Source organism: Mirounga angustirostris, unplaced genomic scaffold (assembly GCF_029215605.1).
Source record: "Mirounga angustirostris isolate CCGP_5_RB_7025 unplaced genomic scaffold, mMirAng1.0.hap1 SCAF_14, whole genome shotgun sequence".
Taxonomy (NCBI): Eukaryota; Metazoa; Chordata; class Mammalia; order Carnivora; family Phocidae; genus Mirounga; species Mirounga angustirostris.
Window position 1 is genome coordinate 73,043,827 of NW_026991722.1, and position 16,565 is coordinate 73,060,391.

Genomic DNA, 16,565 nt, shown 5'->3' on the forward strand with positions numbered 1-16,565 from the left:
TTCTTAAACCCAGATTTCACATAACTTAATCCAGACACTCATGAACCTGTGGAAGCAATTATCCTGCTGAAAAAAGAAACCAACATGGAATCACAGGGGACAATTACGTTGAGGATAGCCAAATACCTGTTTTAGAGAGAGAATCATTAACAAAATTCGATGCTCTAACTGTAATAACAGCGTATTTGCTACATATTTTACATTTAAATGGGACTTAAACAGATTGAAAACTGCTGAGGTTGATATAGCAGCAAACAATTGTTCTCCAAGGCAGACAAAGACAAAGCCCCTTGAGAAAAGATTAGGAGGGAACTGAAATCATCTGGTCCAGTTAATAGTTTAACTTGCAGAATTTTAGGTAAACTAGCCTTTATACTAGCTTGCTGTTGCTGTGGTAGTTAACAGTCTGTCTTATTCCTGGGAGTTACCGCAGCTTCCATTTGCTGCTGGGGGTGGGCCTGGGACTGGGGGTGCAGTGGTAAAGAGCAGTAGTTTGAAAAAAGCCAGAAAGAAGCCAGGTTTAGGTTTTCTAGGATAAAAGGAAAAGAGTAGCTGGCAGGCTAGGGGAAGTCAGTTCTTGTTTTTTTTGTTGTTTTGAGGAAGGCAAAGAGGACTACAGGTACTTCCTGTGGAAAACGGAAGTGTGAAAGCAGCCCCCCAGGAGGCCTCCTTAGGTTAACGATAGGCTGCCGGAGAAGGCGCCTAGGACAGGATAGCTGAGGAAAGCACTTGTTTTGTCCGGAGGCTGCTAGAGCGGTGGGTGAGGTGGTGTAGGTGGGACGAACTGGAAGGCAGGATGGAAGGCGAGAGCAGCAGGAGGGGCGCGGAAGGCCGGGTATGGAGAGCCGTCACCCGGGACTGGAGAAATGATTGACCTGAGACAAAGCCAATTTTAACTTGTCGGCATACACATCAGGTTTTTTCAGACTTAAAATTGCAAGTGGGAGAATCCCCCTGGTACTGTAAATGGGGCCACTGACACATTGTGGGCCAGCTGTGGTCTCAGATTGTTCTGTCACATGGTCGCCTACCACAATTGGTGTGGTGGTTAAAATAGAAAATTATAGTTAACATACCTACACTTGACTCTTTGGCGCTCTTTCTTTCAAGAACAGTTTTTTGGTTTTTTTTTAAGATTTTATTTATTTATTTGAGAGAGAGAGACACAGTGAGAGAGGGAACACAAGCAGGGGGAGAAGGAGAGGGAGAAGCAGGCTTCTGGCTGAGCAGGGAGCCCGATGCAGGGCTCGATCCCAGGACCCCGGGACCATGACCTGAGCGGAAGGCAGACGCTTAATGACTGAGCCACCCAGGCGCCCTCTTTCAAGAGCAGTTTTATCAGTATTTGATTTCTGCAGGGCATTAATGCACAGTGGTTAGGAGCGTGAACTCTGGAGTCACACTGACAGGTTTCAAATCCCAGTGATTGCTTACAATCCAGGAGGAATTCAGCTTCTCTGTTTTCTCATCTGTAAAATGATAGCAGTCCTAACTCATAGGATGAATGTAAAGTGCTTAACATAGACTTGGCATGTAATCAGTGCCAAATAGATATTAGCTTTTATTCACAATTCATTAACACCGAGTCAAAATGATAACAGAATCCTAATGTGTATTTTGTGATTTTGAGGTTCTGTGATGATTGACTTTACGAAGGTCTTTAATTATAAGAATAATACATTCATGCTAATTTGGAAAAGTACAGAGGGATGCAATATGAAAGGTCTCCCTACCCAACCTCTGTGCTTACATTCCAAACTTAAGTTTTATATCTTAGAAATCATAATGCACAGATGTATATATAGGTTTTTTTCTGTAACAAAGATCAAGCTATTTTATGCAGTCTTCTGTATCCTGTATTTTTAAATATAATTTTTTTAAAGATATTATTTATTTGACAGAGAGAGAGAGAGAACGAGCACAAGCAGGGGCAGCGGCAGGCAGAGGGAGAGGGAGAAGCAGGCTCCCTGTGGAGCAGGGAGCCCGATGTAGGGCTCGATTACAGGACTTCGGGATAATGACCTGAGCCAAAGGCAGATGCTTAACTGACTGTGCCACCCAGGTGCCCCAAGAACTTTTTCATTTTGCAAACCTGACCCCTGTTCCCATTAAGCAACAACTCTCCAGCCTTTGGCACCCAGCATCCTACTTCCTATGAATTTGACACCTCATGTGAACTTGGGAACCTTGTATAAGTAGAATCATACTTGTCCTTTTGTGTCTGGCCTGTTTCACTTAGCATAATGCCCTCAAGGTTCATCCATGTTATAGCAGGTGTTAGAATTTCACCCCCTTTTTTTTTTGTTTTTTTTTTGAAGGAGAGAGAGAATCTCAAGCAGGCTCTATGCCCAGGACAGAGCCCGATGAGGGGCTTGATCTCACCAATCTGAATCATGACCTGAGCTGAAATCAAAAGTCTATGCTTAACCAACTGAGCCACCCAAGCACCCCTAGAATTTCATCCTTTTTAGGGCTGAGTACTACTTCATTGGATGGATAAACCACACTTTGATTATCTATTCATCCTTCTGGACACTTGGGTTGCTTCCATCTTTCGGCTTGTGTGCATTTTGCTTTTGGGAACATGGGTGTACAAATGTCTGTTCATATTTTAGCTTTTTTCACTTAACTATTAGGGATATTTTCATATTGTTATTTTCTCTGGAAAATAGTATCAATTTTATTGGGATGTATTTATTAACATGACATCCTTAGTGTTCACTAACATTGGAGAATTTGTTTACATATTAGAGAATGAGATTTATAGCATGCTTTTAAGGGAAAGGATTTTATCTTCTAATTTTTTTGTTTCAATTTATGGTTTTTAGATGTGGCCATTTAGATAGTGCTCTGAATGAAGCTACCAGTCGTGTGAGAACACTTGAAAATAAGAATAACTTACTGGAAATAGAAGTCGTAAGTACTCTTTTTTTGTTTAGTGGCTTAGTGTTAAAAACTTAAACCTTGGGCGCCTGGGTGGCTCAGTTGGTTGGGTGACTGCCTTCGGCTCAGGTCATGATCCTGGAGTCCCGGGATCGAGTCCCACATCGGGCTCCCTGCTCGGCAGGGAGTCTGCTTCTCCCTCTGGCCCTCCCCCGTCTCATGCTCTCTCTATCTCATTCTCTCTCTCAAATAAATAAATAAAATATTTAAAAAAAAAAACAAAAAACTTAAACCTTTTTGTTAACTGAACTTTAGAGACAAATTAATAGTTTTATAAAAACATTGGCTATGTGTTTTGGTTTTTTTTTTGTTAGGATGTCTTATTTATATTTTGAAAGCTACTGGCTTCCTATGCTAGGATAAACTTTTACACTTTAAAATTTTCATTTTTTTATTGGGATATAATTTACATATCATAAAACTCTTTGGAAGTGTATAATTCTGTGGTTTTTAGTATATTTGCAAACTTCTGCAACCGTCACCACAGTTAGTTTTAGAGTATTTTCTCACTGAGAGAAACCCTGAATCCCTTAGCCGTCAGTCTTTCCCTCCTAACTCCAAAACTCCTTCTCCCCAGCCCCTAGTAACCACTACTCTTTTTTCTGTTCTTTGGGTTTGCCTATTCTGGACATTGGTGTAAATGGAATCATATATATGACCTTTTGTGTCTGGCTTCCTTCACTTAGCATGATGTTTTCAAGGTTTATCCATGTTGTAGCATGAATTGGTATTTCATTATTTTTATGGCTAAGTAACATTCATTGTAGGGATAGACCATATTTATCCATTCATCAGGTGATGGATGTTTTGGTTTTCATTTTTTGGACGTTATGAATGACAGTGCTATGAATATTTGTATACAAGATTTTATGTGGACTTATGTTTTTAATTTTCTTGGATGTATAACTGGAATGCATAAACTTAAAAAAAAATTTTTTTCATTCATTACGAAGTTTTATTCTTCTACATGTAACTTTATAAGTAACGTTTCGGTGGAAGATGAAGTTATGTTCTGTGCACTGTTTCTTTGTCTTTCTTTGATGTGTTTTTAGTTGTCTTTGTCTCCTAAACTGGAAGCTTCTTGAGGTCAGGGACTTGTCTTTCTTGCTAATCTTATATTTCTGGCACTGTATTGCCTGGCACCTAGTGGATATTTAAGAAATGATTATTGAATGAATACTAACATGTCAGTTGTGTTTTGAATTTTTTATTTTCTTAGTAAGTGAGAAAATAGGATAAGAAATGCTTTATTATTCTCTAAATATTAACATGAGGCAACAGATTCCAGCTGTGCTTTCAGAATAATTTTCCTGATAGCCATGGTTATTTTTTTCATTAAAGTGACCTACAAGTGAGTCCAGCATTATAATGCCTCAAACAGTGGTTTTGTGTCTATACTTCATGATAATCTCATGAAGATTTTTTTTTTTTTTAAATGAAGGTGGTTTTAAAAAAAAATTATTTATTTTAAAGATTTTGTTTTTAAGTAAACTCTATACCCAATGTGGGGCTCGAACTTACAACCCCAGGATCAAGAGTTGCATGCCTACTGCCTGAGCCAGCCAGGAGCCCCTGAAGTTGTTATTTTAGTAGAGTAATCCTTTTTAGTCTCCATCCCAAGACATAACAAAATATTAAATTTGTGATTCCCATTTGTAGGTTTTATTACTTTTCTTTTATAGTTTAATGCCCACAATTTGTTAAGTGCTCTTGAAACATCTATTTTTTTTTAATTAAAAACAATTTATTATCTTTGTTTTTATTTTGTAGAGTGATTTCAGAGAACGCTTCAATGCAGCCAGCAGTGCTTCCAAAATTTTGCAGGAACGGATTGAGGAAATGAGAATAAGTAATAAAGAAAAAGACAATACCATCATTCGACTAAAATCTCGACTGCAGGATTTAGAAGAAGCATTTGAGAATGCTTACAAACTCTCAGATGATAAAGAAGCGAGACTGAAACAAGAAAACAAAATGTTTCAAGATGTAAGTGACAAATAATGGAAACTTAATGGCAGGGTAGGCTAAAAGTAATTTTACATGTTATACTCTTATAGGCAATTATGACTTTTTCTAAGTTTATTTTTGTGTTATGTAACTTTGCTGTAGCTGGAAATAATATACCCTCCTAATTGAGTCAGTTGGGTCTTATCTAATGAAGCAGGAAGTCAACTTGAAGCTGTGGTGTCACTCCCACGCCTTTTTGCCTCTAGCAGGTCAACTTTTGAGCTATCTTAAATCAACATCTGTGTGACTGGATGGGTAAAATGAACAAGATTTAGAATAGGTTTGATTGAATATTTTCACTTTGCTATAATGTCACTTAAAATTTGGATTTGTAGGGGCGCCTGGGTGGCTCAGTCGTTAAACGTCTGCCTTCGGCTCAGGTCATGATCCCAGGGTCCTGGGATTGAGTCCCACATCGGGCTCCCTGCTCCATGGGAAGCCTGTTTCTCCCTCTCCCACTCCCCCTACTTGTGTTACCTCTCTCACTGTGTCTCTGTCAAATAAATAAAATCTTTAAAAAAAAAAAAAATTGGATTTGTATAACATTGAGACTGCATTGGGTTTGGGGTTGTATATCTTTTTTCTCAGGTTTTTCTTGATATCCTCTGTCATGGTACATAAAAAAATTTGCAAGTATTTCATCTGTTGAATTTTCTTCCTGATAGCTCTAGATTATTGTTGCTTTGATTTTATTGTTGTTGCTTTGATTTTTTACATTTATTTTTATGAAGGTAATGCATGTAAATGGTTTAAATAGGCAAATCTCAAATGAAAAATGGGAGTCTTTTCCACCTCCCTGCTACCTTGGTGTCCTCTACCTTAGAAGCCCTTACTGTCAGCTCTTTTAGCGGTTTCTTCTAGCATTTTTCTCCATGTTTCTATGTAACAAACTGATATTGTTCTTTCTTTTTTCCCCCATCAATTTTAGACATTATATATTGACTTCCTTCTGTGCAAGGAAGGTCACAGTTTAGCTTTTTTACACCATTTGCTCCCAATGCAAATACTTCTTTCTCCTTTCAATGTGATTAATATATTAAATTGATTTTAAGAAGCTATTCTTTTACATTTTAACAACTCTGAGAAATTGGTATACATCTTTACGCGATGGTGTTATTTAATTGGCAGCATTTCTTTCCCCTTTTAGTAGTAAGCAATAGTAAATAAAGTAATGGTATGATTTCTATTGAGTGATGTCTTAGATTTAAAACAAGATGGATTATCATTTGCAGTTAAATCATTATTCAGTATTTCTTATTGTCTGTGTAAATATTGTTCAGAGCTAAGCTGCAGTGTACAGTGATTACATTTCCTTTCTCTAACAACTTAGATGTTTCCTGGAATTGGTAATTGCCTTTTTTTTTTAACTGCTTAGTATCCTCTGTTTAGCACTTACTCCCACCTCCAGATACTTTTGCTTCATTGTGAGCTGGTTGCTCTTGAGTTCAGATACACAGATGCCTAGGACTTGACTTCACCATCATCCTGGGGACGGTCTTTGCTTGATCCTGTATTAGATCTCTCTCTCTTTTTTTTTTTTATGATTTTTATTTATTTATTTTAGAGAGGGAGACAGTGGGGGGAGGAGCAGAGGGAGAGGGACCAGCAGACTGTGCTCTGAGTGCAGAGCCTGTTGAGGGGCTTGATCCCAAGACCCTGAGATCATAACCTGAGTCAAAATCATGAGTTGGACGCTCAGCTGACTGAGCTACCCAGGCGCCCCATGGATCTCTTGTGTGCATCCTGTGTCTTCTTTCTTGGTTTAATTCTCTGTTTTGCTAGAGTATATCTCTAGAAATACATGGGAGAATGTATGAAAAATAATACATGGGAGATGAATTCTGAAGCCTTCTATATCTGGAAGCATTTATAGTTTGCAGTCACACTTTTAAAAAAGCACTTTATTTTTTAGAGCAGTTTTGGATTTATAGAAAAATTGAGAACAAAGTGCAGTGTTCTCACATACCCTCTACAGGTTCACCTGTTGTTAATGTCTTATATTAGTATGGTATGTTTGTAACAATTAATGAGCCAATATTGATACATAATTATTAAGTAAACTATTAAGTAAATTCTATAGCTTATTTAGATTTCCTTTGTTTTTACCTAATGTTCTTTTTCTGTTCCAGGATCCTGTATTACATTTAAGTATCATGTCTCCTTAGGCTCCTTTTGGCTATGACAGTTTCTCAGACTTTCCTTGTTTTGATGACCTGGACAGTTTTGAGGAGGACTAATCAGGGATTTTGTTGGATGTCCTTGGGATTTGTCTGATGTTTTTCTCATGCTTAGACTGTAGTTATGGGATATTGGGAGGAAAACCACAGAGGTAAAGTACCATTTTCAGCACATCATATCAACAAGCCCTATGTTTTTTATTTCCTTATTGTCAGTACTAAGTTTTGGGAGAGAGTGGATACAAATACTCTGTTCAGTATGTCATATTTGATTAGAACTTCACAAGATTTTAGTTACTACTGTTCTTATTCATGTATATTAACAGTATAATTTTTGTGTGTGAATACATGATGAGATCCTGATTTTTAAGACTTTTTGTATGTTTTACTTTTTTTTTTTTTTTTAAAGATTTTATTTGAGAGAGAGCGATTATAAGCAGAGTGAGGGGCAGAGGGACTAAGCAGACTCCCTGCTGAGCGAGGAGTCCCACACAGGTCTCCATCCCAGGACCCTGAGATCATGACCTGAGAAGTCAGACGCTTAACTTACTTAGCCATCCAGGTGCTCCTTGTATGTCTATTTTGACCTAATGCCAGAATTATAGATAGTTGCAAAAATTGTATAAAAACTTTCCATATACCTTTCTTTTTTTTGTTTTTACGATTTTATTTATTTGAGAGAGCAGAGAGAGAGAGAGATGGAGCACAAGCTGGGGGGAGCAGCAGAGGGAGAGGGAAAAACACCCTCTGAGCAGGGAGCCCAACGTGGGGCTCGATCCCAGGACCCTGGGCTCATGACCTGAGCCAAAGGCAGACGCTTAACCGACTGAGCCACCCAGGTGCCCCACCATATACCTTTCATCTTGATTCTAAGTCTTTTTTTTTTTTTTTTAAGAATTTATTAGAGAGAGAGCATGAGTGGGGGGAGGGGCAGAGGGAGAGGGACAAGCAGACTCCCACTAAGCGGGGAGCCTGATGCTGGGCTCTATCCCAGGACCCTGAGATCATGACCTGAGCCGAAGTCAGATGCTTAACTGACTGAGCCAACCCAGGCACCTCATGATTCAAAGTCTTAAACATTTAAAACAGTATGTGCTTCATCATGCTTTCGGTGGTTCCATGTGACTGTGGCTGCCCTATTGGGCAGGGCAGATATAGAGAACACTTCCAGCATTGCAGAAAGTTCTGTTGGACGGCACAGTTACAGAATATTCTTCAGTTTGGGTCTGTGTTTTGCATAGTTAGATTCAGGTTGTTAGAATGAATGCACAGGAATACCGCAGAAGCACATCCTAGCAGGAGGCACATGTTGACGTTGTGGTATTAACTCTGATCTCTTGGTTAAGGTGGTGTTTGCCAGGTGTCTCCACTGTAAAGTTCTATCTCCCCATTTGGAATTAAAAAGTATTAGGCGATATATATGTGTGTGTGTGTGTGTATTTGTGTGTATGTGTATATATATACACATACACACATATTTTTTATTTAAATTAATTAATTAGCATATAATGTATTATTGGTTTCAGAAGTATTTGTATATCATTTTGGACAAATTTCTTTCAAGCCCTTTATTCATTTTTTAATTGGGTTATTTATTTTTATTTTTTTATTTAAATTCAGTTAACATATAATGTTTTACTGGTTTCAGAGGTAGAGATCAGTGATTCATCAGTCTTAATATAATACCCAGAGCTCATTATATCACATGCCCTCCTTAATGTTCATCACCCAGTTACCCCATTTCCCCCTCCACCCCCAGCAACCCTCAGTTTGTTTCCTATGATTAAGAGTCTCTTATGGTTTGTCTTCCTCTCTGGTTTTGTCTTGTTTTATTTTTTCCTCTCTTCCCCTATGATTCTCTGTTTTGTTTATTAACTTCCATATAGGAGTGAGATCATATGATAATTGTCATTCTCTGATTGACTTCTTTTGCTTAGCATAATACCCTCTAGTTCCAGATTGTGGCAAATGGCAAGATTTCTTTTTTTGATGGCTGCATAATATTCCATGGTGTGTGTGTGTGTGTGTATGTGTGTGTGTGTATATATATATAACACATGTTCTTTATCCATTCATCTATCGATGGACATCTGGGCTCTTTCAGTAGTTTGTCTATTGTGGACATTGCTGCTGTAAACATTGGGGTGCAGGTGCCCCTTCGGATCACTACATTTGTATCTTTCGGGTAAATACCCAGAAGTGCAATTGCTGGATCGTATGGTAGCTCTATTTTCAACTTTTTGAGGAACCTCCATACTGTTTTCCAGAGTGGCTGCACCAGCTTGCATTCCCACCAACAGTGTAGGAGGGTTCTATTAGGGGATATTTTAAGACTTTTAAATCACCTTTTTCTCATCAAACTTTTACCCACTAGCTTTAGCATCCACTGAGGAGTCCTTCCTGAAACAAGCAATTACTGTTGTGGTTGCCAAATGGTGGTTCTTCTATTACTCCTCTACATTTTACTGAAAGGAGGAGCTCTCCGCTCTGTTATTTATATTAGTGTGGATTCATGAATTCTTATTTTGTTCAGTGAGTTACAATTCTTTTTTGTTGTTGTTATAGTTACAATTTTGATGCTTGCATTGTCCTAGTTTTGGCCATTAGGATAAGTGTCAGGCTGGCTGACTCCTGTGTCCTTTGGACACGTTCGTGTCATTCTTTGAGCATTATCCAGCGAGATATTCCAGGCTCATCTTGTACTTTCCCAGTCCCAGCCCTAACCAATCATTTTTCCATGGAGCCCTGGTTCCTTTAGGTGGAAAATGATATTTAGAAATGAAGGTCCAGGGGCGCCTGGGTGGCTCAGACGGTTCAGCGTCTGCCTTCGGCTCAGGTCATGGTCCCGGGGTCCTGGGATCGAGCCCCGCATCTTGCTCCCTGTTGAGCGGGTAGCCTGCTTCTCCCTCTCCCTCTCCCTCTGCCTGCCGCTCCCCCTGCTTGTGCTCTCTCTCTCTCTGTGTCAAATAAAAAATAAAAAATCTTAAAAAAAAAAAAAAAAAGAAATGAAGATCTAACACTAGGTATGTTCACTGCTACTGGGATGCCATCGTTTTTAATTATTCATTAACTCACCGCAGTTATGTTGGAGTAACGTGAAACAGCACGGGATCATTGGAATGTTGTTTTGAGCTGAAATTATATGAATGTTGCCAGTGATAACACTGTCTTCCTTTGCATTTATCATGTCAAATATTTTAAGCATAGGGAAAAGTATACAGAGTGATATATAGAACATCCATGTACCAGCCGTCCGTAAATATAATTGAAATACTCTCTTCTAGTCCTTTCTCTCCTACCTGCTGTGCTGCATATGCTCTTGGTTTTCCCCTTGCCTACTTTTGCTTCATATGCATGTGTCTGTAAACAATATATAGTAATGTTTGATGTGTCCTTAAACTGTATATGAATTGTATTGTACCACATATACTTTCCTGCAACCTTTTTTTTTTTTTTTAAGTAGGTTCCACGCCCAAAATGGGGCTTGAACTCATGACCCCAAGATAAAGAGTCACAGGCTCTACCCAGTGAGCCAGCCAGGTGCCCCTCCTGCAACCTGTTTTTCCATAGTATTGTTTCTGAGATTTACCATGTTGATACATGCAGATTTGATTCATTTTTATTTAAACATATTTGAAGTTTTTCAGAGATATGAAAAGAATTTTACATGTGGACCCACCACTCATCTTCAGATTTAAAATACAACAGATACAGTTGAAGCCCCCCACCCCCCACCCCCCATGTACCCATTTCTGCTCACCCCTGCCTTCCTGGGAGTGACTGATCTGAACAGTGTGAATGTCTTCCCATGTCTGTGTCTTACATGTGCGTGTATGCTTAATCAGTTTTATTTGGCATATTGTAGAGGTTTTTATAAATGTCATCACACTGTTTTTACTATTCTGCAACTTTTTTCATTGGTAAGATCTAGTTAAGCAGATGCATTAGCACTAGTTCATTTGTTCTCATCCTTGTGTAGTAGTCCACTCACTCTGAATCTTCCACAATTATCTATTTTCCTTTTGTCAGTTTCTTTTTATTGCTCTTTTTTTCTTTTAAATATTTATTTATTTGACAGAGAGAGACACAGCGAGAGAGGGAACACAAGCAGGGGGAGAGGGAGTGGGAGAGGCTTCCCGCCAAGCAGGGACACCGATGCGGGGCTCAATCCCAGGACCCTGGGATCATGACCTGAGCTGAAGGCAGATGCTTAATGACTGAGCCACCCAGGCGCCCCTCTTTTTATTGCTCTTAAGAGCAACAGTGCCATGAACATTCCTAAACAGGTCTCCTTGTACAGACCTGTGCAAGTACCTCTCGGGTATTGTTCCAGTTACCAGAGTCACAACACAGATGACCCCCAAACTGGACATACTCTGCTCATGGACTCTGTAGTCTGGGAACTCGGACTGGGCACAGCGGGGACAGCTTGTCTCTGCTCTGCAACATCTAGGACCTCAGTTGGAATTTCAAAGGCTGGGGGCTGGTTGTTGATGGCTGTTGACTAAGGCTGCATTCCTTCTCCATGTGGGCTAGTTTGGCCTCTTCGAAGCATGACGACCGAGTGCTACTGACCAGCCTTCTGAAAGAGTGTCCTGGAAATCCTTCGGCATCATTTCTGTCCCATTCCATTTGTTTTTTGTTTTTGTCTTTGTTTTTTAGATTTTACTTATTTGACAGAGAGAGACACAACGAGAGAGGGAACACAAGCAGGGGGAGTGGGAGAGGGAGAAGCAGGCTTCCCGCCGAGCAGGGAGCCTGATGCGGGGCTCGATCCCAGGACCCTGAGATCATGACCTGAGTGGAAGGCTCGATCTGGGATCATGACCTGAGCTGAAGGCAGACGCTTAACCCAGGCACCCCAACATTCCATTTGTTTAAATAATCTCAAAGACCTGCCCAGGTTCAAGGGAAGAAGAAATAGATACCACCTTTTGATGGGTGTGGCAAGGTTCTGGAAGACTTTGAGCAGAAATTGCTACTGCCATTTTGGGGATATACAGTCTGTCCCCTGAACCTAGGTAGGTCTGTGTGTAGTGGCTGGGACTTAGAATATGAACACTGTCATCTTCGTTAGATACTGCTAAATTGCTCTCTGGAATGGTTGTACCAGTTCATTTTCCCACCAGTAATGTATGAGAATTCTTATTTTCTAGATTATTTCCAGTGCTTGCTGTTGTCAGACCTCTTAATTTTTGCCAGTCTGATTGATGTGAAATGGTTAATTAATATGTATTGCAGTTCTCTTCCATTGGCTTGTGGCTTGCATTTCACCTGGTGTTATCTTTTGTGGGGTACAAGTTTTGTATTTTATTTTATTTTTTTAAGATTTTATTTATTTGAGAGAGAGAGCGAGAGCATGGGTGGAGGGGCAGAGGGAGAGGGAGAAGCAGGCTCCTGCTGAGCAGGGAGCCCAACGTGGGGCTCCATCCCAGGACCCTGAGATCATGACCTGAGTGGAAGGCAGAGCAGACACTTAACCAACTGAGCCACCCAAGCGCCCCCAAGTTTTGTATTTTAATGTCCAAAATACAGTCTTTTCATATCTGGTTTGGGCCTCTTTTATGTCTTGTGTACAAAATCTTTTCCTACTCAAGGATCAGAAAATTACTATCCTGTATATTGCCTTCTAAAATTATACAGCCTTTCTTTATACATTTAGGCCTTTAATCTACCCCCAGACTGCCTCCTATGTGTGGTGTGAGATAGGGATTGAACTTGGTTGTTTTTTCGAATGATTAACCAAGTGTCACAGCACCATTTTTTATTTTTTTATTTTTTAAAGATTTTATTTATTTGACCGAGAGAGACACAGCGAGAGAGGGAACACAAACAGGGGGAGTGGGAGTGGGAGAGGGAGAAGCAGGCTTCCTGCCGAGCAGAGAGCCCGATGCAGGGCTCGATCCCAGGACCCTGGGACCATGACCTGAGCCAAAGGCAGACACTTAACGACTGAGCCACCCAGGCGCCCCACAGCACCATTTTTTTTAAAAAGTTCATTTATTTAAGCAATCTCTACACCCAGTGTGGGGCCTGAACTCATGACCCCAGCATTGAGAGCCGTATGCTCCACTGATTGAGCCAGCCAGGCGCCCCTGATGGCACCATTTTTTAATAGAGTATTTTTTCCCTACTGACTTTTAATGCCACTTCTGTTGTATATTATGTTCCTTTCCTGGATGAATCTGTTTTGGGCCTCCCTAGTCTGTTTCACTGGTTTATTTGTTCCTGAAAGGAAACTACATCATCTTAATTATTAGCATTTTATAATGAGCTTTGATTTTTGATGTACTGCTTCCTTAACTTTTTTTTTATCTTTTAAAAATATTTTTGCCATTTTATTTCATGTAAATATTACTTTCGGCTTATCACATTTTATAAAAAAAAAAACTGCGTTTGCAGTGCCTGGCTGACTCAGTTGGTGGAGCATGCAATTCTTGATCTCAGGGTTTTGAGTTCAAGCCCCACACTGGGTGAAAAGATTACTTCAAAAAAAAACAAAGCAGGGCGCCTCGTCGCAAGCTCTTCCAACTGAGCCAGCCAGGGGCCCCTATTTCTTGAATTTTTAACATTATCCATAATTATCATGGATGAAGATTTAGGTCCTTCACATATCATTTGGCTAAGAGTATAGAATTCTAGGGTATGTTTTCTTCCCATCAGATTTTTAAAGATTTTGTCCCATTGTTTTATGTTGCCATGAGAATATACCTGATGATTGATTCTCTTCCTTTCTCCCCCGTCCCAATCCTGTGTCTTTTGTGTTTTCTCCTTTCCCCCCATCTCTCTTATTTTGAAAGCTTTAAGCCTACCGAAAAATGGTACAGATGGTATGATGAAAACCTCTGTATATTCCTTATCTAGTTCACCAATTGTGAATATTTTACCACATTTGCTTTATGTCTTCACAACATTACAGATTTTTTTCCTTTTGCGGAACAATTTGGGAGTCAATTACAGACACTGAGATCTCACTCCTAAATACTTCAACAGGTGTCTCGTCAGAACAAGGACGTTCTCCTACATAATCTCAACACAGTTCTCACACTTGGGGAATTTAATATTGATGCAATACTAGTATCTAATCTACAGTCTATATTCAAATTTCCCCAGTTGTCTAAATAATGTCCATCATAGATGTTTTGGGTTTTGCTTTTTAATTCACACTCCAATCAAGGACCACCCATTGCGTTTAGTAAATGTGTTTCTCATTCCTTATAAATGAGTTCACAGCTCCTTCTGAAAGTTTTAGCATCTTCTTATCCTTGGTATCCTTAAATTCCATAACATTATATGCCTTGATACAAGTCTTTTTTCATTCATTGTTGGAGGCACAGATTCTTCCAATCTGGAAATTAATGTCCTTTGGTTCTATAGACTTGCTAATGTTATTTCTCTGTTGATTTCCTTACGTCTGTGTTCTCTTTCTCTGGAACTTTTGCCAGTAAATGTTGTATTGCATGGGTTGATTTTCTAAGACTTGTATGCTTTAGTTTCCATCATGGCCTCTTTGTTCTCTATCTCCTTGTATTAGTATTACATTTATTTTCGCTCTCATTTTTAGTTTCTAAGAGCTGTTTCTTGTTCTTCAGTTGCTAGTTTTTTATTACTTTCTTGTCTTGTTTTTTGAATATAACCTGATTTCTCTGAGGATATTAATAGCTTTTTTAATGCTTTCTTTAGTTTTGATTTATTTTTTCTGAGTTAACCTTTCATTTTGAAGTCAGCTTCATATTGAATTTTTTGCTTTTAAAAAAAAAAAAGTGTTCTGTGGGCGCCTGGGTGGCTCAGATGGTTAAGCGTCTGCCTTCGGCTCAGGTCATGATCCCAGGGTCCTGGGATCGAGTCCCGCATCGGGCTTCCCACTCCTTGGGAGCCTGCTTCTCCCTGTTTCTCTCTGTCTCTCATGAATAAATAAATAAAATCTTTAAAAAAAAAGAAAAAAAAAAGTGTTCCTTTACTGTAGACTCACATTTAAGGGGGAGGCAGTCAAAAGCCATTTGCAGACTCTCTGTGCACAGATGGGGCCTATTTCCTAGTAGCCTAGTAGCCTTTCTGTATAAGCAATCATAGAGTGATGGACCAGCCGTTTGGTTAGGGAACCTCCAGATGTGATTATGTAGAGGTCTGTTTTCTGGGATTGTCTGGTTTACCCAAAGAAGAGTCTCCCGGTCTCTTATCATGCTCTGGTGGCAGTGAGGGATGGGGAGCCAAGTTGGGTTTTTTTGTTTGTTTGTTTTAAACTTTTCCTTAATCATCACTTCCTTATCCCTTTGCTTCCTCCACCTGTTAGACTTGGGTTTCCAGAGTGGCATTCGTCTCTCATTCACATTTCCTGTGTCCTATCGCCTGGCTGGGCAGTCCACTGCTGTCCTAGGCTCTGGCCACTCAACTGAAAGACTTTTAACCAGTTCCCTTTGGTCAGCCTGTGCTTCCACCCTACCTACTACTGAACCTGAGATTCAAGTCCTGAGCCTCTCAGGGTTATGAAGATACCAGCCTGCTCACCGTGAGCATCCCATTTACAGGCACTGAAGCTTATAGCCTCCTCTGCCTTGTTGCATCTTCATTGAGATCTCTCCTTTGTTGCACTCAACTCTTGATTTCTCTGTAACTGCCTCATTGTTTAGTGGGATCTTAGGATAAAAAGAAAATTCTTTGACTCTCTCTTCTTTAATAAGTCTCACATATATGTATTTTTAAGAAAATTACCTAATTATATTAGACTTGGGATTTTGCCTTTACTCTGTGGAATTTATAAAAAAAGTATACAATTCAAAAAAGAATGCAAATTTTAATCTTTCAAAATACTGCTTACTTAAAGGGTCTTGACTGATACTATATAATTTTTGTTTTTATTTTGAAACAAATTCAAACTTACAGAAAACTTGTAAGAATTATCCTATTCCTTTTACCTAGGATCAGAGTTGTTAACATTTTGCCGTATTTACTTTATCACCTCCTGTATATATATGTTCGTTCCCATATGCATTTTTTTTTCTTGAACCATTTGAGAGTAAGTTGTGGACATTATGCCCCTTTACCCCTACATTTTGGTATGTATTTCCTAAGAACAAGGGCCTTCTGTACATAGTCACAGACAAATCAAAGTAAAGAAATCAAATGTGCAATTCACATCTAAATTACTATTTTATGGCACTTTTTTCCCAGTTCAGGATCCAACCCAGAATCATGCCTTATATTCACTCCTCTTAACCCTTTAGTCACCTTCAATCTGGAACAGAGTGTTAACCTTTCTGTTTCAAGACCTTAGCATTTTTGAAGAGTTGTATGGACAGCTATTTTATAGACGATCTCTGAGTTGATGTTATAATGTTTAATTTTGTGGTACATTTCTTTGTTTTTCCTTGTAGCTCTTAGGAGAATATGAGTCCCTTGGAAAAGAACACGAAAGAGTAAAGGTAATGGTTGATCATT

At 39.4% G+C, this 16,565-nt stretch overlaps 1 protein-coding gene across 13 annotated transcripts in view; it reads left to right on the forward strand.

The window, feature by feature from the left end:
* The window catches only part of MPHOSPH9 (M-phase phosphoprotein 9), a 62,200-nt gene that overhangs the window by 23,961 nt on the left and 21,674 nt on the right, over positions 1-16,565 (forward strand). For all 13 annotated transcript variants that reach the window (XR_008507105.2, XM_064578263.1, XM_054510549.2 and 10 more), the window contains 3 exons: positions 2,829-2,916; positions 4,714-4,929; positions 16,502-16,549. Coding sequence is in view for 12 of the 13 variants with exons in the window: in XM_064578263.1 (XP_064434333.1) it covers positions 2,829-2,916; positions 4,714-4,929; positions 16,502-16,549 (352 nt within the window). In the remaining variant the exon portion in view is untranslated. The remainder of the gene's footprint in view (positions 1-2,828; positions 2,917-4,713; positions 4,930-16,501; positions 16,550-16,565) is intronic.